General features: G+C 42.6%; 1 protein-coding gene across 2 annotated transcripts in view; it reads right to left on the bottom strand.

Moving 5' to 3' along the window:
* The window catches only part of SMOC2 (SPARC related modular calcium binding 2), a 135,765-nt gene that overhangs the window by 72,185 nt on the left and 41,262 nt on the right, over window positions 1-22,318 (bottom strand). Inside the window, exon 2 of one of the 2 annotated variants that reach the window (XM_081906910.1) lies at window positions 14,162-14,333. In XM_081906910.1, coding sequence (XP_081763036.1) covers window positions 14,162-14,333 — 172 coding nt within the window. Of the gene's footprint in view, window positions 1-298; window positions 707-14,161; window positions 14,334-22,318 lie in introns of those variants that run through there. The other variant, XM_081906911.1, reaches the window with a different exon arrangement.

The raw sequence follows: 22,318 nt of genomic DNA on the forward strand, positions 1-22,318 counted from the left end.
TTTTGGTTTTGGGAAGAAAAAATCCCTCATATCTGAGGCATCTGATGAAATGGGCCCTAGTCCATCAAAGCATCTGCCACAATAAATCCATTCATCTTTAAGGTGCCATGAGACACTTTCCCCCCCTATAAAGGCCAGTTTCTTAAATTCACACCAAAGGCTCTTGCTGTAGTTGGGCTGTGCTGTGGTAGTCAACTGCCAATGTTTTAAAAAGTAAGAATAAAATACAACTGCTTTGCCCAGGTTTCAAACCGTACGCCTTATCCTAGGCTTATAAGTTTGCTTATACATTACTTACTAGCATGTGGTTTTAATGGAGAGAGTGTTTCAACTGAAAATAAATCTCTCCTTTGGTGGACTTCTGTCTTCATTTTTAGTGCAGCATGTGGTTTAAATGTCAAAAGGAAAAGTGATCTAAATTCCAGGACGCGAGGGCTCCAATCCTCAACGCACTTTGTCAGGAGCAAGCCCCACTGAGATGCATTTCGCCTATTCTCCCAAAGAATGTGTGAAGGATTGCATCCAAGCTCTCTCATACAAGGCTGATAGTATTATAAATCAGTTCTTATATTGGAATTATCACTGAAGGGTGCCAGAGAGATGAATTCCTATAGATTTCCCCTGACTGAAACATCCTTCTTTGCAGTCTATCTAATATTCCAGGAGTTTACAGAAAGTTAAATCTGATGGAACATGACACATGCAGTCTAACGTTTCTGGAATTATTCGAGCACAGTGTTATGTACTGAGCTAGAACAATAGGCAGGTAGGATCCTAGAAGGCAGCAACCTGATTGGTCTGTAGGAGCCGCCCAATCCGGCTCCAGGAGGAAGTGAATCAACAACCTGATTGGCCTGCAGGAACAGTCAATCACACAGGACTCATTCTGTAAATAATGTATATATAGCCAGAGGTTTGGGGGGAAAGTACTCACTCACTGTTTACCATGAGCTGAAATAAAGAGCATGAAATCAACACTCAACCCCAAGGATATTTCACACAGGAAGCTGCCTCCTACTGTCATGGAGCTGAAGTGCGTGTTTCTACCTCAAGACAAAGAATGTTTCAATGTTGCTCTTCTGCCTGTTTAGGGCAGGGGTGGAGAACCTGTGGCCCTCCAGATGCTGTCGTACAACAGTTCCCACCATCTGTGACCATTGGCCATGTTGCCTGGGGATGATGGGAGTCCAACAACATCTAGAGGGCCATAACTTTCCTATTCATATATTAGGGCACTGGTTTTCAAATGCAGGTGTTTCTTAAAGGTTCATCAGATTTCCTCACATTTAGTTATATGGAAAGTTCAACATCTTGTCCTCTTCATGAACCAACCGTGAGCTGGATCATATACCTTAGCTTTACAGTGAGTTCCACCTCCGAGGGCCTTCTCGTGGTTCCCTCACAGCAAGAAGTGAAGCTACAGAGAACCAGGCAGAGGACCTTCTCAGCAGTGGCGCCCACCCTGTGGAATGCCCTCCCATCAGATGTCAAGGAAATAGACAACTATCTGACTTTTAGAAGACATCTGAAGGCATTGCTGTTTAGGGAAGTTTTTAATGTTTGCTGTTTTATTGTGTTTTTACTATTCTGTTGGGAGCCTCCCAGAGTGGCTGGGGAAACCCAGCCAGATGGGCAGGGCATAAATAATAAGTTGTTGTTGTTGTTGTTGTTGTTGTTGTTGTTGTTGTTGTTGTTGTTGTTGTTGTTGTCACAGTCTGGTTGGATTTGTGCATTTAATCCTAGGTATCTCATTGAATGGCAAAGGTGAAAATACATGTTTTTACAAATGGACTTGTTTCAAAGATGGGTATTTTTCCCCTCAGCAAAAAAATTCCATACAGGCCAGGCCCCATTTAAATGGGGCAAAGCAAGCTTACTCTGTTTTCTCTAGGCCAGTGAGTATTCATGTACAAGATATTATACTCATTTCTGAAGTTATCATATCTTTTTATTTTATAAACAGAAATTCCTACTCAACAGATCAAAACAATACTTATCATTGAGAAAAGACTACTTAGAAAGTGACTAAAGTGAAATGTTTGAAGTAAAATATACCCTAAGGGCAAGCTACAGACGCTTAGCTGTTCTTGAACCAAACGTAGAGATTTTCTTAAATCTGTAAAGATTTGAACAGATGGGACTAATATTAAGTCACACAATTTGGATACTTCTAAGATTTCCCTCTGCACCCACTCACCCATTTTATATGGATGTTTCCGTTCTCTGGCTTCTCCTTCTCCCCCCGCCGCCCTGCTGCCCCAGTTTTCAGAATGCCGAATTTCAGTGACATCTTGTGGAAGCATCCGCACAAGCTTTTAGTTGGTTTTATACCAGTTAAACCAGGGATAAGGGACCTGTGGCCCTCCAGTTCCAATCAGCCATCATGGCTAATGGTCTCTTGAGTAAAGGTGAGGTATAAATGTAATAATAAATAGATAATTTTATAGAGATGCTCCCCCACACTGCTGAGCCATTTCCATATTTTAAAAGACAGGCAATTGCAAAATGTGAAGGATGCAACAAGCCTGGCAAGGTGATCCATAAATGACAGTAACAACATTTCAGCATTCAGTGGTCTGTTCTTCAAAGTACATTTCACCATCCACATACTATGCTCACACAAAAATTCAGGTCTTGGGGGTGGGGCAGCTTACCTTAGTGCCCTTGTGGATTTAAAATATAAGAGAAGTACACCGGTTCACTTGTTAGCTGACATTAGCGAGAACTAGCTTGCTGACCTGTGGAAATTCTTTACCCATTCCTCAATGTGTCAAAACACAGACGTCCTGCTTTTTAACAGGGATATTAAGATACTGAGAAGAGTAGCCAATTTTAAATGGCACTAGCCAAGGGATGAGCCAATTTTTACAAGGTAAAATATACTGATATAAAAGCTTGATTGATTGTTTCAGCTATCTCAATTTTATTTTTGCAAGTTTCATACTGACCAAAAGTTACCTGCGAGCTAAAATTGAAAACAGATATGATGGAAATTTAAACCTCAGCAGATTACTGGCTGAGACGGATTTTTGCTAGTCAACTACCAGCTTTTATTTAGTCACTTTGTATTGATTATGCTTAATTCTGTTTTATTTTTCAGAACATTTGTTCTATTATATATATTCCTCCCCCTGTTTTGTTGATTTGTGGTGACTATTGGCTTTTGTTGCGTTTATTCTCTCCTTCCTGCCTTCCTCATTTTACTTTATAATACGATGATTGGTGGTTTTAAGCAATACACTTGAACTGATGGATTGATTTTCTCAATGAGAAACTGAGCAAGAGAGACATTCATAGAAGTCTTCATATGGACCCCCTGATGTGTTCATTGAACATGAGGGGGAAATAGGATTTTGCCTCTTAGCCATTTCTAAATACAGATGCACCCACTAGCAACACCCCCTCTTCCGCGGATGGAAAATAAATTTGATTCAGTTTGCATTTCAATACGAACCTGCCTAATTCACACTTTCTGAAACATCATGCAAATTAAAATATAGCCATGATATGAAAAATGCGCACTTTTCTGAATTTTGCAATGCTGTTTTTCGGTCAAGTCATGTGCGCAAAAATGCAGGCAATGGGGTAAACTTTGCAGAAAGATGCATATATTAACAAAAATCACTTACCAAAACTCATCTCACAGGAAATTGCTTTACAAAAATATGTGCATTAGGCACAATTTTTGCATACAAAAATGTGTCTGTTAGGAAAAATTCACACTGAAAGACTGATCAATTTTTAAGAGGATTTTATTTGAATGAAAGCAAGCAAGCAAGCAAACTGATGTGTAAATGTGAAGAACTAGACTTGGGGCAATGAAAAGCTAAATGAGAGGTAATGAAATTGACAAATTTGCCCATCCATGCCCTCATACCTTTGGCAGAACTACAGAACTGGAAGCATGTGTCTTCTATGTAAGGCCTTCTCTCACTAAAAATGAACAAATGGCCACCAGGTGGGGTGTCACCTTCAGCGGGAACAATCACACACCCCTTTCATGTACTCACTGAACATGCAAGGGAACTCCTAATGAGGAGAGAACAGCTATACATCTACAGAGAGGTTAAGTTTGGCCTTAGACTTTCAGGTGCTATTTTAAAACACACACACAACCCCAGAACGTTCATATATTAAAACTAGGGGTGTTTAGCACTCACATAAAAGTACAGCATTTCCATACACATGCATACACAGAAGGGCTGGTGTATAGTGCCAGAAGCAACAGACCATTTCTACCTCTTTTAAAAAAGCAAAATGCTGCATTCTGGATCTCTGCAAAGAGACAAAGTTATCTAAGTTGGAGTGTTCTTCCATTGGCACCTAAACAGAGCCTACCTCTGAGCAATTCCCATTTGCAACCACTCAGCAATTTAGATATTTACTACATCTTTGTGATAAAATAAGGAATGCTCCACTGGAATCTTGCTCGGTGAGGAAATATTTTTCACCTTCTTTCGGCACCAGCATAAATTCTGGTGAAGTTTGACTGTTGCTTTTTCTAATTCTGACTGAAAGCCACAGTTCCTTCTGTTTATTCCTCTCTGCTTTGTGATGGGGTCCCAATTCTGTCTAAAACAAGGGTGTCTGTGCAGGTCTTGGACTGGTGACTGGAAGTTTATTGGCTTGATGGAGGCCAATAAACTGAGGCAGAATCCTGATAAGATGGTGGTGCTGTGAGTGGGTATGCTGCCCCTGAAGGAACCAGTTCATAGCCTGGGAGTACCCTTGGATTCCAATCTGTTCCTGAAGTTCCAATTGGCTTCTGTGGCTAGCAGTGCTTATGCCCAGCTTAGGCTAGTTTGCCAGCTATGGACATTCCTTGCCCTGGATAGCTGGGCCCCAATTGTCTGAGCTCTAGACATCTCCCACCTGAAATACTGCAATGGGCTCTACAAGTGGTTGCATTTGAAGCTGGTTCTCAGAATCTGCAACTATTGTGAACATGGCAATGGTTTGATCGCAAAGTGTCACAGGTCCTGAAAGTGCTGAAAATGCCAGGTCCAATTCAAGGTTTGGCATAAACACCCAAAATAGCCTTGGACCCAAGTACCTTCGCAAATAGGAACTATCTCAGGTATAGTTGTATGAATAGTCAATTCAAGCACACAGGCAGGTGAAAGTATTCCTTTGTTTGTAGCTAATCTTCTTACAGAGACATCACCTTGCCAACAAAGGTCTGTGTAGTTAAAGCTATGGTTTCCCCAGTAGTGATGTATGGAAGTGAGAGCTGGACCATAAAGAAGGCTGATCGCCAAAGAATTGATGCTTTTGAATTATGGTGCTGGAGGAGACTCTTGAGAGTCCCATGGACTGCAAGAAGATCAAATCTATCCATTTCTTAAGGAAATCAGCACTGAGTGCTCACTGGAAGGACAGATCCTGAAGCTGAGACTGCAATACTCTGGCCACCTCATGAGAAGAGAAGACTCCCTGGAAATGACCCTGATGTTGGGTAAGATGTAGGGCACAAGGAGAAGGGGATGACAGAGGATGAGATGGTTGGATAGTGTTCTCGAAAATACCAGCATGAGTTTGACCAAACTGCGGGAGTCAGTGGAAGACAGGAGTGCCTGGCGTTCTCTGGTCCATGGGGTCACGAAGAGTCGGACATGACTAAACGACGAAACAATAACAACAATCTTCTAACAAAACACTTTTCAGGTTATGGTGAAAGTTCCCTCAGCACCACTGCAGAGAACTGAAAACCTGAACAGACTGAAACTGCTTTACCAACACCAGTGAGATATATAGTATTTCAGAACAAAACAGAACCACGTTGGCCAGTGCATACAATGAAGATCCCTTTTCAGCGGCCAACACTGAACATATTTGTTAGGGTATACCTTATGGTTGCCAGATTTATTCTTTATTTTAAAAGGCTGTTCCTTATTTTGGAACATAGCAAGCCAACAAGGCATAAATAGATGTCGTTTAGTCTAGAACATTAGAGCTAAATGTAGTATTCAGCACCTCCGTGTCCATAAGCAACACTGAAGTGCAATTAACAGGGAAACATTTATGGCCATGATTATTGACAAACAAAGGCTGCTTTGAGATCTGGTCCCTGACACGAAAAGTTGTCGAGAAATATGTAGTCGTTGGCATCACTTGGGAATTTACTGGCCTTGCAGAAAGCCCAAGCTGAAAGTTCCATTTTTTTGCCCAGAATCTGAAAGTAAACTTGGCATAGACTGTTCTGCATTTGAGCTCTCCGAACCACCAAAAAAACAAATTTATGGGCGGAAAGGCCAAAATATCTTAGGGAGAGAAAAAAAAAGTTAAAATGGATCCAACTTAAAATGCCACTTCTTCCAATCCACCCACTGGATCTGTTCAGTTGGGAAATGAACCGCTGGCAACAGAACATTGTTCTCTTGACAGTGCCCCAGAAAGAGAAATCTGTTTTTCCTCCACTAGACATGTCTGTTATAGATATTGCGCACACGGAGACAAGACACAGTAAGCTGGCAGCGATTGCAGACTCGGGATTTGAAGATGCTGAGGTGTGAGGTGAAGAGATGCCACTCAAGCACTAAAACCCTCCACCTCAATTAACAGCTAACAGTTGTGAGACCCTGGAGAGAGAAAACGGGCCTTTTGCTTGCATATATAGAATGCTACACAAAACAATCTAATTCTTCTCTTGATTCCACAATAAAATTGTACAGAAGGTAAGGGGAACCTGTGGCCCTTCAGATGGTGTTGGACTGCAGTTCCCAACATCACTGACCATTGACCATGCTGGCTAGGGCTGATGGGAGTTGAACAACAACAGGTGTGCACAGCTAAAGCCAAACTTCCATCATCCATGACCATTGCCCATATTGGCAGAGACACATGAGCCTTGTAGTCCGCAATGTCTAGGGGGCACCTTGTTTGCTACCCTTGTATTAGGGTTCTTGCTTCATTATTATTAGATAGCTGCCAAAATGGAGGTAAATGCTAGAGAGACAGGTAGCTCAACCACCACCTGAAATTAGTCAAGTGCCTTGCACCTTGATAGCAGCAACTGGAGACATTTTTGTATAATAAGGCTATCTCTGAAATGTAAGCAATCCATTCTATGCAATATTCCCCATCCAGTCATTGAAATGGTTTTATTGTTTTTCGTTTATGAGTTTGGGGGGGTTGTATTTTATCTTATTTTTATCTTATTGTATACCACTTCAGCAGATTTTGGCTGTGAAATGGTTTATAAATCTGAAAATACAAGAAGTAAATAAATAAAATTAAACTAAAGGCTAACTGCTATATGATGGCATCAGCTTCCAACAGCTGGAGACGTTTGGGGAAAATATATGGCCAGATCTAGATGCGGTTTATTTATTCATACAACCTACATGCCAAATTCTATGAGGTGCCTTCCACTAGTCTCTGAGCACATGATCACTGCACAACTATCCCAGTGCTTTGAAAAGAGAAGTCAATGGCTGTAAAAATGAAATAAAAATTAATTAATTATAATATAATGGACACAGAAAGAACTAGTGGGATCCATTGGATAAGCAACAACCTAGAAATAAGACTTAAGTTAGGCACAATCTGTGGTTTGCAAGTTCTCTCCGGCTAACCTCATAATTAGCAAGGTTTTTCCAAGCTTTCCCAGAAAACGTTTGGAGAAATATTGGGATCTTACCAAGGGTTATCCGAGAGCCTTTAAAAAATAAAATAAAATAAAGCCTGAGAGTGCTCTCTGCCAGCTTTCTCTACTGATCACAGCCCTTTCCATAAACTTCACAATGTGAAGGAATGGAGTTAGAAGCAGGGAAGGCTTGTGTGGAAGGATTCAGCAACAGACTCCTCACTAGGGCTGGAGGAGAAATTTGATTCAGTTCCTATTTAAAGCTACATTTATTAAATTTTCACTTTCTGAAACTATCTGCAAACCCAAACAAAGCTAGCCTTCAAAATTCACACTTAACTGAATTTTCCAATGTAGTTCTCCAGCCAACCAATGTTTATAAAAAGGCATATATTAGGGGGAAGTTTGCATTAAAATGAAGTGATTAGCGAAGATAGCTTACAGAAATGCATTAAACTGGGGAAAATTGCTTGCATAAATATGTACATGAGTCAAAACTCCATATGTCTCTTAATGAACACATTGTATATGTGTTCATTATGAGACATTCACAATGCTGGTGAATTTTCATGAGGATTAGTTTCATTCTGCTTCTTAAAAAACGAATCACTAATTGTTGCAAAAATCTAGAGGGCTGAATCTAGAGAAACTGATAGAATGAAAATTATCAGATGCTCCCATCCCTATTCCTTACTCTATGGATTAATCCAGTGGTTGTCAAAGAGTGTGGCAGACCACACTGGTGTGGCAAAAGAGGATGGGAAGTGTGGTGGGAAAATTCAAGGACAATCAATATTCTATTTTGTGAATGATTCTTGTTCTTATGAAGCTGCATTGTTTTATACTTTCTAGATGTCCCATGATCATGTTATAAAGTAGTTGTGTTCTATGTTATAACTCAAACACGGCTGGGAGTTGCTTTGTTTCATTTTTCAATGTATTTCTTATCAATTGAAAATTTGGTCTCTACACTTCTTAAATCTACAAAATTAGGCGAGAAAGTGCATTCTGGGGAAGTCTCTAGTACTGTGACATCTGGTTCCAGGCTTGCGAGGAAGTGAAATCATCCCCCAAAGCGGAAAATATTAGGGAGGAAACTAATAATAATTTAGGATAATCAAAGAGCAAGTTTTTCTATTGTTTTAGTCTGAATCGTTTTTTCAGGGAGGGGGTTTGTGCTAGGAACACCTTCTGTCATTCCTTTCTGCAAAACCCTTTAATGCTCCCCCGACTGTATAATTTTTTTTAAGGATAGTTATTGAAAGCTCTCCCTTATGGTCATCTGCTAGGAGCGGTTGGTCTGAGAAACATAGAAAGAACAAAGATATCCTGCAAATAATTTTCATTGTTTTTAGTTTTAACCCAGGCCTTAATAACACTTCCCTCATAACCTTGTGGAATTCTATTCAAATATACACACCCACACCTTCTTCTTCTTCTTAAGGAATATAATTAACAAAAAGAACAGAAGTAATTTCCCTTCCTGGAACTGTATCTGACATTCTAGTCATCTGGTAGTTAAGGGAATAAATATTCTGAAGAAAACAAAAGAATAACAGAGCCGGCTGGAACTCCCTTGGCCTTTAGGAACCACCCATTGCTTTGTGGCAGGCGTCACTAAACCTAAACGCTCTCTGACAGATTTTAGCTAAATATGGAAAACAGAGCAGAAAATGAAGTGGGTAACACTGAAAGCTTGGCTTTTGCATCTAATGCTCATATTTTTTGGGGGGTGGGGTGCCATATTTTTATTATTTTGACCTTATTGCACATATTGAATTATTACTTTTAAACAGACTCTGTGTCCTATGCTTACTCAGGGTTTGGAAGAAGACTACCTTTTCCATGCTGAAAGAAAAGGCAGAATTCACATTCTGCCTTTTCTTTCAGCATGGAAAAGGTAGTCTTCTTCCAAACCCTGAGTAAGCATAGGACACAGAGTCTGTTTAAAAGTAATAATTCAATTCAACAGACCCCTCAACAAAACTCTGTGAGTGTGTTTTGTGTGTGCCTGTGAGGGCCATAATGTGTGCCAAAAGGAAGGGAGGGGGACCCAGAAAAAAGTTGTTTAGTTATTTATTTTGAATTCTTATGGTCCGCCCTTCAACCTAAAATCCCATGGCGGGTTACAACAACAGCTGCACAAAACTATAAAAATTATGACAATAAAATAACAGTTCTCATAAAAATAAAAACATTCTGTCAGTTCCTGGGATCTAGGCATCCCACAGCATTAAAAGGCTTGCCAAAAGAGTTTTCATCTGGTCTTCAGCTGGCACGTGTAGCTGGCTATGTTCATGCCAGTCGAACCTCAAGGTGATGTCATGGGACAGTTATGCTTCCACTGTAACATGCTCCCTGAAAACCCAAACCCAAATTCTGGAAAGGAAAGATCCATTTGGATTGATCACAGTGAAGGAGCTTCAAAACCAGGCTCAATGTTCTCATTCGGGGTGGGAAATCTGTGGTCCTCTAGATGGTGTTGGGACTCCAACTCCCATCATCCATGATCATTAGCCATGCTGACTGAGGCTCATGGGTCCTACCTTCTGTGTCCAGGACAGCTGTTTACCAGCTCCATCTGGTATGCAGGCTCAGAACCCACCTGCCAGGGGACTGTCTTGCCAGAGTGGTGCATGCTCTAGTTATCTCTCGCTTGGACTACTGCAATGTGCTCTATGTGGGGCTACCTTTGAAGGTGACCCAAAAACTACAACTAATCCAGAATGCGGCAGCTAGACTGGTGACTGGGAGCAGCCGCTGAGACCACAGAACACTGGTCTTGAAAGATCTACATTGGCTCCCAGTACGTTTCCGAACACAATTCAAAGTGTTGGTGCTGGCCATTAAAGCCCTGAATGGCCTCAGTCCAGTATATCTGAAGGAGCGTCTCTACCCCCATCATTCAGCCCAGCCAAGGGCCTTCTGGAGGTTCCCTTGCTGCAAGAAGCCAAGTTACAGGGAACCAGGCAGAGCGTCTTCTCGGTAGTGGCACCTGCCCTGTGGAACGCCCTCCCACCAGATGTCAAAGAGAAAAACAACTACCAGACTTTTAGAAGACATCTGAAGGCAGCCCTGTTTAGGGAAGCTTTTAATGTTTGGTGGACTATTGTATTTTAATATTTTGTTTGGAAGCCGCCCAGAGTGGCTGGGGAGACCCAGCCAGATGGGCGGGGTATAAATAAATTATTATTATTATTATTATTACCCTAAACTGCTTTCATCTTTGCCTTAGGAGAATTGTGAACTATGATTTTAAAACCAAGAGACCCTAAGAATGATCTGAAGGCACTTCATGCAACTCTGCAGCTGAAGCTAACACAATCTGGCTCTGTATACTGCCTGGATGGGCTATATCATGGGTAGGCACACTAAGGCCCAGGGGCCGGATCAGGCCTAATCACCTTCTAAATCCAGCCCGCGGACGGTCTGGGAATCAGCATGTTTTTACATAAGTAGAATGTGTGCTTTTATTTAAAATGCATCTCTGGGTTATTTCTTTTTTTTTTCTCTTCAAAATATCGCCGGGCACCCCACAAGGTCTGAGGGACAGTGGACCGGCCCCCTGCTGAAAAGGTTTGCTGACTATATGAACCACATGCGTGCTTCCTTTCCACAGAAGGCTTTGAATACTACAATTAAATCACTATTAATGAATTAATTGCACTTAGGTCTGGCTTTCAGCTCCTTGGGGAAACAGCAGGAGAAAAGTCAGTGCAACTAGCAAATAAAAATTTCCTTAGAACTATGGCGTGACTTCCTTTCTTCTTTTGCTGACATTCTATTTAACTTTGTATTCTAGGAGCAGGAAGAATCCCACAAGTACATTGTGGTCTACAGAATTTCCAGTGTATGAAAAGGTCTCCTTTGTGTTGTCAACAGATATAACAGGAGCTTGGATTTCAAAACTCAATTAAGTTTTCTTTGTCACCCTTGAACAAATATGGAGGTAGAGCCAATTAGACAATACAACAGAGCATTATGAAAGAGACTAAGAGAACAAGCAAATTGTTTCATTTAGGACTGAACAGGGATGAGACAGAATGTCTCTTTAACGAATTCTTGGTGCTTTAGGAGCTTTTTGGAGCTAACAGAGATGAGGAATGCATGGCGTGGAAAATTGTCTCCTGGAGGATGTCTCTGTGTGGTCTCTTGTTTTGGATAGAGAGTGAGCAAAGGTAAACCTTTTGTGATCATCGGTATTTATGCATAAAGGATAGCATTGTGCTGAAAATCAAACCCTGCATTTAAGCTGGGAAGCGTATCAAGATTTTTCCCTCAAGCTGGCAACACAAAAACCTGAATAGTTCTGCACCAATTAGCCCAAATGACTTTCAGATTAATCAGAAATGAGAAGCAGAACACTAAATATGAGAACTGGACAGGAAAGAGGGAAGGTAATAGGGTGGGTAGAGGATGGGATGTTGACGAGAAATGATAGATATAGAAGAGTATGGATTTGATATCCCGCTTTATCACTACCCAAAGGAGTCTCAAAGCGGCTAACATTCTCCTTTCCCTTCCTCCCCCACAACATACACTCTGTGAGGGGAATGGGGCTGTGAGACTTCAGAGAAGTGTGACTGGCCCAAGGTCACCCAGCAGCTGCATGTGGCAGAGCAGAGATGCGAATCTGGTTCACCAGATTACGAGTCTACTGCTCTTAACCACTACACCACACTGGCTCTCTAGTGCTGTTTCAATCCCTTTCACTGATCTGAAAATAGTTCGGCACAGAAACCATTTAAGATGCAGTAGTCATATCATTTAATCTGCTTTCACTCTAGTGCAGGCTTCCTCAACCTCGGCCCTCCAGATGTTTTTGGCCTACAACTCCCATGATCCCTAGCTAGCAGGACCAGTGGTCAGGGATGATGGGAATTGAAGTCTCAAAACATCTGGAGGGCCAAGTTTGAGGAAGCCTGCTCTAGTGCCTTTCTATAGAATTACTATTCTTCATTCACTCGTATTTTATGGAGAATTTTTTCTGATGCCAAATTGTTGCAGTCCAGTGTTTTCTGTGTTGTCTTCTGATATTTTTCCTCACACACACTATGAGGTGATTCCCCACCCCCCACCCCAGCAATAAAACATAATTGGAGCACTAATCTATCCAGTGTGGTTGGCCAAAGCACACTAACAAGGCTTTTCAGCACTCTTGTGTCTTTAATTAATTAATTAATTAATTAATTTAATTAAAAGGCCTGTTTGATTGGCCTCCTTGTTTTATTGGCCTCCTTGTTTTATTGCTTCTTGTTGATTCCAATTATGGGATGAATCATGAACAACTACTTTTAATCACCCAAATGCCAGTTTTTGTTTCCACAATGATGGAAGTCTCTGATCACTGATTTCTTCTCATGTTTTTCTTCTCATTTTTATAGAGAAAGAATAAAAAATAATAGTACAAGAAAATCATTCATTAAGAGGCTATTAATTACTAATCTCTAAGCCCTGGTGAACAGGAGGCTCTTAATCATTCAGGATCTGCAAACACGACACTTTTAATGAACATTTCATTGGACCTTTCCAACAGTGCAATATTCTATACATGTCTTCTCAGATGGAAGTCCAACTGACATCTTCTTATAAGTAAACTTTATGGGGGAATTTTGACCAGGGAGGAAGGCATTTCTGGATTATATAGTGCCATAATGAGTATATGTTGAAACTATATTCTATTTGTACAAGTTCCAGCTAATTACAGAAAAGCAATACATCAACATTAAAGGGCTGCAGTGTAGAACAGCTGCTGATTGAAGTCATTGGAACTGGTGTACAAGCACTGAATCCCATCCAACAACATGCTCTTCAACGCCAGCCATTAGAGTGTATAGTGTTAATATCTTCTCAGTCTAATCACACTACCCCATCCCACACCACAGCCTGTAGAACTACTTTGCCACATGTTCTCTGGTATGTGATTTTAAAGAAATGTGTGGCAAATTCTACTCATCACTTGGCAGGTTTGTACAGACGGACAAGGTTATCTGGAGTGTGAATACTCTTAAATGAAAAACATGGCAGCAGCTTGGTAAATTTGGACTGTATGGGCTCAGTGCTTTTGGCAGATCATACTCAGCATGTGTATACTCAGGATCAGCAAATATTTGATGGACCTCAACGGTCCTTACAGTGTCCATATACACTAACAGCAATCTCGGCTCTCTGAGAGCTGGTCCTTATGTAGCCAAAACAGTGATGCCTGAAATGGAAGAATCAGCAGGATTGGGGGAGCCCTGAGCAAGGTTGTTGAAGAGAAATTATAGATATGGTTCTGTTTTAAACACTTCCACTGATATGCAAGTAGTTCAACACACAAACCATTTAAGATGCAGTACTTATGCTCAATGGTCATAAAAGATTGGCTAACTTCTTCTTTTTTGGAGGGGCAGGAGGTTGAAAACTTGGGGGATGAAGAATGGAACAGAATGCCCCAAGAGGAGCACTCGGCACTGCAACATTTCATGACAGGTTCCACTTCTTTTTAAATGAAGACACATTAAGGAGTGTGCTTAAAGCATTAATTCATAACAGGCTTTGTTATGCCCATAGAAAGAGAGAGAGATTTATTACCTTTGCAGTTGCCCTTGTGGGAGATTTCTAGTTGAGGATCTTTGCATTTTGCCCGTTGGAATTCACACCGGGACAGGAAAGTCCTGCCATCTGAGGCGCACAGCGACTTTTGGGGGGACCCCGTGCATTCCAGGCTGCATTCTTTGTCCTTGTCTTGCTCCACTCTTAAAAACTTCAACAAAACAAAGTGGTGTAAGAGGCTGAAATCTGATCAAGCATTAAAACTCTCCAATAATATTTGGCCTGTCATGCAGCCATCTGATCTCTACCTCATCACCCCCACTCCCCCAAAAGAAAAATCCTGGTTGTGAATTTATTTTTGAAGGAGAGAAAACAGCAAATTAGCACTGCACAATGGTGAGCCTGGTGAGAATCCTAGCACCAGCTGGACTGCTCTGAGTTAGGGGTTCGGGAACAGGCCACAGAACCATGGCCTTTCTTCCCCAGTCTAGTCAAAGGGCAGATGGGTATCTCTGCAAGTCCTGACTCTCTGCAGAAGTGATGCAGGTGAAACAGCCCTCTGGAGTTGCTTTCCTACTTAGATAAGACTGCTATGTCACAATTCTATTTCAGCTTTTAGATCATGATCCTCTTGACATAGATTAGTTTCCTTTTCAGTATGTGCAGTGCCTGGTACCCTTTTAAGTATTTTATAGACACATTAATAATGACAATGAACTGGAGCATAGGAATTTCTGAAGTTATGAATTGACGCCAGTGCAGAAATACTCTTGAGGGACTAGCATAAAAGCAGGAGACTTAATCATTGCCATCTATGGCAAACAGTCACCAGATTTTTGTTAAATGTGAGTGTTTTCCAAAGTAAGCATATGGAGTCTGTGAATTATATCTAACTCCCTGTGTGCAATTTTTTAAAATAAAAAAAATATGCATCTGTAATAAATCCACTTAATTTTTGAGCGTCAACTGTGCTCTCCTTGCATTTCATCACACTTTATTATAAGCAAATATAAAAGCCTTACAGTAAGACATGATAATTATAATTTTCTGTAAACGGTGCAACAAAAACCACAGAATTCATTATAGGCACAATATTCATATCCTTGGAATCCTAGCACAAGTTTAAAAATATAAAGGAACAGTAACAAACAATAAGAACATTCTTTTTTGACACTTAATACTTTGTATAGCACTTTTTGAACACCATCATGGATTGTCTGAGGCTTAACTTCAAGTTGAATACAGTACTGTGCAATTAGGGATGGAGTGATAGTTCACTGTAGGGGTGCTCAACTTTGTAAGCATCCCCAGTTAAAGTGTTGCAGCACCTAGAGCACACATACCCTTCCTCAATACTGCTGGCATATTACAGCCCAGGTGTGACCCTTCAGGTAGAGAAGATGTCTCCACTGGTTTGCATAGGGGGTGACTTGAAGGACAATTCATGGTGGGAAATATTATTGAGATGCTGGTCACAAAGGAAGGAAGAAATCACCCATCCACAGACAAAACCTGGTGCATAAAGATTCCCGAAAGGGGATAATTTTCCAATCCATTATGTTGTCCCATAAGCTGTCTTTTAGTTTGGGTGAGGAAACAATTTTATTTGAGGAGAGAGGGACAATCATTTTGAGTGCTTACAAACGATTTCCACGTTTTGCCAGTGCATGATGGGAACAGAATGCTCACCAGAAGCAAAACAAAACCCAACATCCACCTGCCAAACTCCAGTATCTTTGAGCTGAACTTCATTCAGAGGTCTTCTTCTCTTTAGCAACATCACAGCCTTCAACTGCATTTTGTTGTGGGTCCCTCTCGTCTTCATAGCACTTAAAAAGTGATAGAAGTAAATATGGATGTTCTTGGGGGAAATGGCAATGCAAAAACTCATGATAAAAGGTGGTCATTTCAGAAAGGAACCTAGATGTGCTTAACACATAAAAACAGTTTTGAGAACAGCCGGACATAATACTGGGCCAAACCCAAAAAGCACACTCATTTCTATTCCTACTAGATCTTTTTATTACTATTACTACTATTCACCACCACACCTTTTATCTCACTTTCTAATAACCTCCAGCACCTCCTCTAGCCATTTTCCCTGAGAGGAGGGAGACCTTCTTTCCACATTTCTCTGTTTTCCATCCACCTGTACTCAGCATGCAAGGAGATGCTGGGGCTGGCATTGAGCCAATCAAAAGGCTATTGCCCAGCTGGAAGGCACAACAGGTAAGTGGGGATGAAATGGGCAGGCTATGGCACTGAGGTCCACCAGAGAAGGAACAGTGACCTAGAAGTTAACCTTCCATGCGCTATCATGGTGGAACTGGTGACTTCATATCTGGCTACCAGAAAATAATTGTCTGCAACCAAGTCCAGGCACAATTTGTTATGATTTATTTGTAACAATAAAATACACGCAGTCCCTGGTTTCATCAAAGTATTTCATAGGAAGAAGAAAATTGCTGTAAAGGGGATTAGAAACCCGATCAGCCTTATTTAGAGTGAAAATCTCTTTGTCATTAATTTCAGTGCTGGCTCCATCCTCTGCTTCTTTTCAAAGCCAATGCTTCCTGGTTATGATCCTGTTCCAGACATGTACTAATGATTTGGTTACAAAATATTTTGGTGCCTGCATGAAAACATCTAAACTCCAGACATAGCCTGCCTGCATCCTAGTGTGACTCAACAATATTTTGCAAAAACAAATAATCTCTACTCCAGTACTGTTCATCCCCGTTCTCCAAGTTAAACATTTGGTGCAGAGCTGACATTAAGATTTACAAACTGGACCCAAGCTAATGGAACTGGCTTGGGGCAATTTCAAGAAGTCTGAAAGCAGTGCCTGCTCCTTGATACACACCTGAACAGCTACTCCATTGACCCTACGCTTTCATTCTCAGTCCAAAATAGCTAAAAACAACAAGAAGCACACACCATATAATTACAATACCAATTATATCGCCATCATTTCATACAGTGAATGTTTATTGAAAAATGAGTTTTCGTTTGTCTATTGGCAAGTTGTTCTGAAGGCGTCTGACCCCACATTCCAGATGTGCCAAATGAAAAATGACACATTATGTCAAAATTAATTAATTTTAAAAATTAATTTGTTAATCTGCTTCCAGGGTTCCACCAACTTCATATGAAGAGGTGAGGATCTGGCAACCATGATATATGCCTTTATTTCCTCAAGGCAGAAATCCTCTCCATGTGCAGTTGCCTTCTGAAGACTCTCCCAGAGTTTCATCTGAGAGGGGAATACATTATCCCAATGCACCAAGGTCTGCACTAGCTTTCTGTTCCCTTCCAGTAATTATAATTCAAGGTGCAGGATTGTTATTTATTAAACTCTTGTTACGACTTTCTAACCCCATGTGAACATTTGGTCAAAATGTGAATAGATATACATAGTCAAAACAAAAATTGAAAAAAACCCAAATGGCACACAAGTCAGCAATTGTGATTTTGCTCTAGAATGCTCTCTGCACACCTTTACTCTAATTTCTGAAGAAACCTTACAGGCATAGGGTGGCCAATAACACATTGTCCAAAAAGAGGAACTGTGTCGCAAAAAAGAGGATGCAGATTTGCATTCAGTTTTCACATCCTGATTTGCACATGCACATTTAGAAATAATTACTATCCTATAAATAGAAATACAGTACATCTCAGCAAAATGAGGAAGACTGTGACCAGATAACAGGTGCTAACTGCTGATCAGGAGTAGCCAGCGTGGTGGTGCGGTACGGTAGAGATGTCTTTCTAACAGTGGTGTCACAACTTCTCGCCAGGACAGAGCAGGGTGACAGCTTGGTTGTGGCTGTGTGTGTGTACTGGCAGAGCCACTATGACACTCCTGAAAGTGCACCCACACAACCCTGACCTTGCCGCTTACTTACTCCATCTCCATCTCATCCCAGTAAGTATCCATGAAACTAGTGTTGGGAGGATAGCTCCATGGCACTGCCCCACTACGCCAGTCACTTAATGATGGGCAACTCTTCCATCTCAAGGTCCTTACCTTTAAACAAGACTAAACCACTGAGCCTCTGGGGATTGCCAATCAGAAGGTCACCGGTTCGAATCCCCGTGACGGGGTGAACTCCCATTGCTCTGTCCCAGTTCCTGCCAACCTAGCAGTTCGAAAGCACGTCAAGTGTAAGTAGATAAATAGGTACTGGTCTGGTGGGAAGGTAAACAGTGTTTCTATACGCTGCTCTGGTTTTGCCAAAAGCGGCTTACTTATGCTGGCCACATGACCCAGAAAAACTGTCTGCGGACAAATGCTGGCTCCCTCAGCCTTTAAAACGAAATGAGTGCCACAACCCCAGAGTCGTCTGTGACTGGACTTAACTGTCAGGGGTCCTTTACCTTTTTTAGACTACACAGTCCTTTAAATAGAGGACTGTCCTCTGCAATGTAGAGGCACTACAAATGCCTTTCCTGAAGGCAGTTTCAAGGGAAGGGGAAGGGAATATATTTCTGACAAATTTTCTCCACACACTCGAACCACAAGGAAGATTTGATTTGGGTGGCAGAGCCAATGAAGACCACCAAAATTTTCCCCAACTAAATGTAGCTTTTGGATGGGAAGGAACAGCATTCCTAGGGGCCATGATTGCTTTAAGGAAACAAAAAAAGGCAAGGTTTGGAAAAGCTGGCGTCACCCTTCCTCTTGCTCTGCCTGAGGTGATAGCCTCAGTGACGGGCAAAGGTGGGGAAAGGTCTGAACCCCTCTTTCTCTCCAGCCCATCAATCTCAACAAGCCCCTAGTTACCATTAGAAAAGTGGCCCTTCTGCTTCTATTTACACACATCTGCATCTCTGTTACACTTCACTAGTATAATTGAGTCCTTTAAAGCTTTTTATCCTAATCCACACAATAACTCTTCAGAGTTATTCTATCACAACAGGATCAGATTGGGTTGTTACACTTAAAAAAAAAGGTTGATTTTTAAAGGGCTCAAACCTTTTATATTTCTGAAGCAGAAAAGAATTATATGGCAAGATTTTGGTCTGTAAAATGACCATGTGTTATTCTTTAGGAAAAAAATCCCACTCATATGTATCTTTTTACACTCACTGGTTCACTTTTTAAAGGCCTTGTTACAGCATACACACATGGAAACATTTTATAGGATCTGGCTGTTAAACAAATTTTCCTGATAGGCCCATGAGTAGGATCCTACATTATTTGAAGTATAGATTGGGTTCTGGAAAAGCTATGCTGACAACATATTTTACATATTGTTTTAATATGTTGTTGTGATGGGACGATGAGCTGCTTGTGCGTAAAATGCAAGTCCCTCAGAGTTTGATCAGGTTTTCAAACCTCTGCCTGTGACGGAGCCCCTCCAGCATGGCTGCGTCAATCACTAGTAGAATCCGAAAGTGGCTGCTTTCGGAATCGTTTCCAACATAAAAGCTCTTTAACGGAAACACGTCGTCTGGCCTCTCGGCGTGACAGTTTCCGGCGAGGTGTGGGTGTCCCTATAGGAGGTCCTGAGACCTCCCCACTGTTTTCGCTGGAAGCGTCTCTGAGCCATCCCTCCGACTCACTTTCCCTTGGAGTTCTTGCTCGCCCTCTACTGGTTCCCTCTTCCGCTGCTACTCCTCTCTCAACCTCAGTGAGCCTTTGCGCCCCCGGCGCTTTAGATGGCAGTTCCCTGACATCCACCTCCCCTCCAGGGCCCCCTTCACCCCCTCCCGTCTCCTCCCCTACTGGCGGTGAGGAGGTAAAACCCCTGAAAGAACCTCCTTCGTCTTCCGACGTCGCGAACACTTCCCTCCACTTGTTGCTGTTCCTACTCTCTCGGTAATCTTCGTCATCGGAGTCCACTCCCTCTTCCAACTCCGACTCCGCGAACCCTTCCATTTCCTCTTCCTCATCGGTGGTGCCGAAATACTCCCTCCTAAACCTTGCTATCGGCTGAGGTTTCCTCGGGAACCTTTGGTGGAACGTTTCTGTTAAAACCTCGTCATTGACTTCCTCTGCATTCACCCAGGTGTTTTCTGACTCCGGTTCCCCTTCCCACGCCACCAAATACTCCACCTGATTTCCCTTCCACCTGGAATCGAGGATTTCCGCTACATGGTTGCGGCGTTCCCTCTCTTCCAAGGCTGGTCCCCTGACGTACTCCCCTTCACGTCCCCCCCTGTATGGTGACAGTAACGACCTGTGGAACACTGGGTGCAATTTCATGTGGTTGGGTAATCGGAGTTTGAAAGCTACCGGGTTGACCTGCTGAATGACCTCAAAGGGTCCCAATCTTCTGGGCCTCAATTTCTTACAACCCCCTTTGAACGGCAACCCTTGGGTTGACAACCACACTTGATCCCCCACCCTTATGGTTTCACCTTCCCTTCTGTTCTTGTCTGCCTGCTTCTTATATTGTGCCTTAGCCCTTTCTAAGTTGAGCTGGAGCTGATGATGGATCGCTTCCATCTCTTCTACAAAATGTTCAGCCGCTGGGACGCTCCATCTCTCCCCTCCTTCCCCTGGAAATGCCCTGGGGTGACACCCGTAATTAGCCAAAAAGGGACTCATCCCTGTGGACACATTCTCCGCATTATTGTAGGCAAATTCTGCCAACGCCAACTTTTCGACCCAATCGTTCTCTCTGTCATTGACATAACACCTCAGATATTGTTGAAGAATGCCATTTGCTCTTTCCGCCTGCCCGTTGGTTTCAGGGTGCCGGGCAGTTGAAAAATTGACTTCCACGTGCAGCAAGCTCATGAGCTTCCTCCAGAACCTGGAAGTAAATTGTTTGCCGCGATCTGAGATCACCCTCAAGGGAGCCCCGTGCAACCTAAAGATGTGTTCTACAAACAACTTCGCTGTTTCTTCCGCTGTGACTGCATGTGAGCATGCTACAAAGTGGCACATCTTAGTTAACAGGTCTACTACTACCATGATGGCTGTTTTCCCCTTGGACTTTGGCAGATCCGTCATAAAATCTATTGATATCGCTTCCCAAGGCCGTTCTGGTGTGGGTAATGGTTCTAATAACCCTGCCGGCGCCCTTCTTTCCCCTTTGGCTCGCTGACATTGGTCACACCCTCTTACATACTCCCTTACATCTTCCCTCACCTTAGGCCACCAAAATTCCCTGGTAACCAACCACATGGTCTTGTGTTGTCCAAAATGTCCCGCCGTGGGGCTATCATGCAACTGCTTGAGTACTCTCCCCCTCAATTCACCTTCGGGTATATACAGTGCCCCTTTGTAATACAATGCCCCATTTCTTTCCTCAAAACCTCCGGGGCTCTCGCCCTCCCCCCTGAGACCTCTGAGCTTATCCTGGGCATATTCATCATTTTCCGTTTCCTCTACCAGTTCTCGTTGCCCCACCAGCGCCGCCCCACACACCCAGCGGTCCTCAGGGATGACATGTCTCTCTTCGATCACCCCCTCCCCTTCCCAATACTCTGGTTTGCGTGAGAGCGCGTCCGCCCTGACGTTTTCTGGGCCTGGCACATAACAAATTTCAAAGTTGAATTTGGAGAATTCCTGTGCCCATCTCACTTGTCGTTGGTTGAGCACTCGAGCTGTTCTCCAATACTCTAAATTCTTGTGGTCGGTGCACACTTGCACCTTGTGTTGTGCCCCAATTAATAAATGTCTCCACCTCCGGAATGCTTCGTGAATGGCAAGTAGTTCCCTGTCATACACCGTGTAATTCCTCTCGGATTTATTCAGCTTCCGCGAGAAGAAGGCACACGGTCTCCACTCCGACGCACTCCTCCCCGGTTGAAGAAGGACCGCCCCAACCGCCCGGTCGGATGCATCGGTTTCCACTCTCATGGGTTTTCGTAAATCCACATGCAGAAGTTGTTCTTCCGAGGCGAAAGCCCTTTTCAGTTCTTCAAAGGCTCGATCCGCCTCTACCGTCCAAACAAATTTCTTCTTGCTGCTGAGGCATTCGGTGATGGGCGCCGTCAAGTGGGCAAAGTTCTTGATGAACTTCCGATAAAAGTTCCCAAACCCCAAGAATCTTTGCACGTCCTTCTTGGTCTTCGGTGTCTTCCATTCCAGTACCGCTTGGACCTTGCCTGGATCCATGGCCAATCCCTTGTCTGACAAGCGGTACCCCAGGAATTCCACCTCCTTGGTATGAAACTGGCACTTCTCCAGTTTCACCCACAGCTGGTTGGCTTGCAGCCTGCCCAACACTTCTCGAACGTCCC

The sequence above is a fragment of the Podarcis melisellensis genome (assembly GCF_964234715.1).
Source record: "Podarcis melisellensis genome assembly, chromosome: 3".
Lineage (NCBI taxonomy): Eukaryota > Metazoa > Chordata > Lepidosauria > Squamata > Lacertidae > Podarcis > Podarcis melisellensis.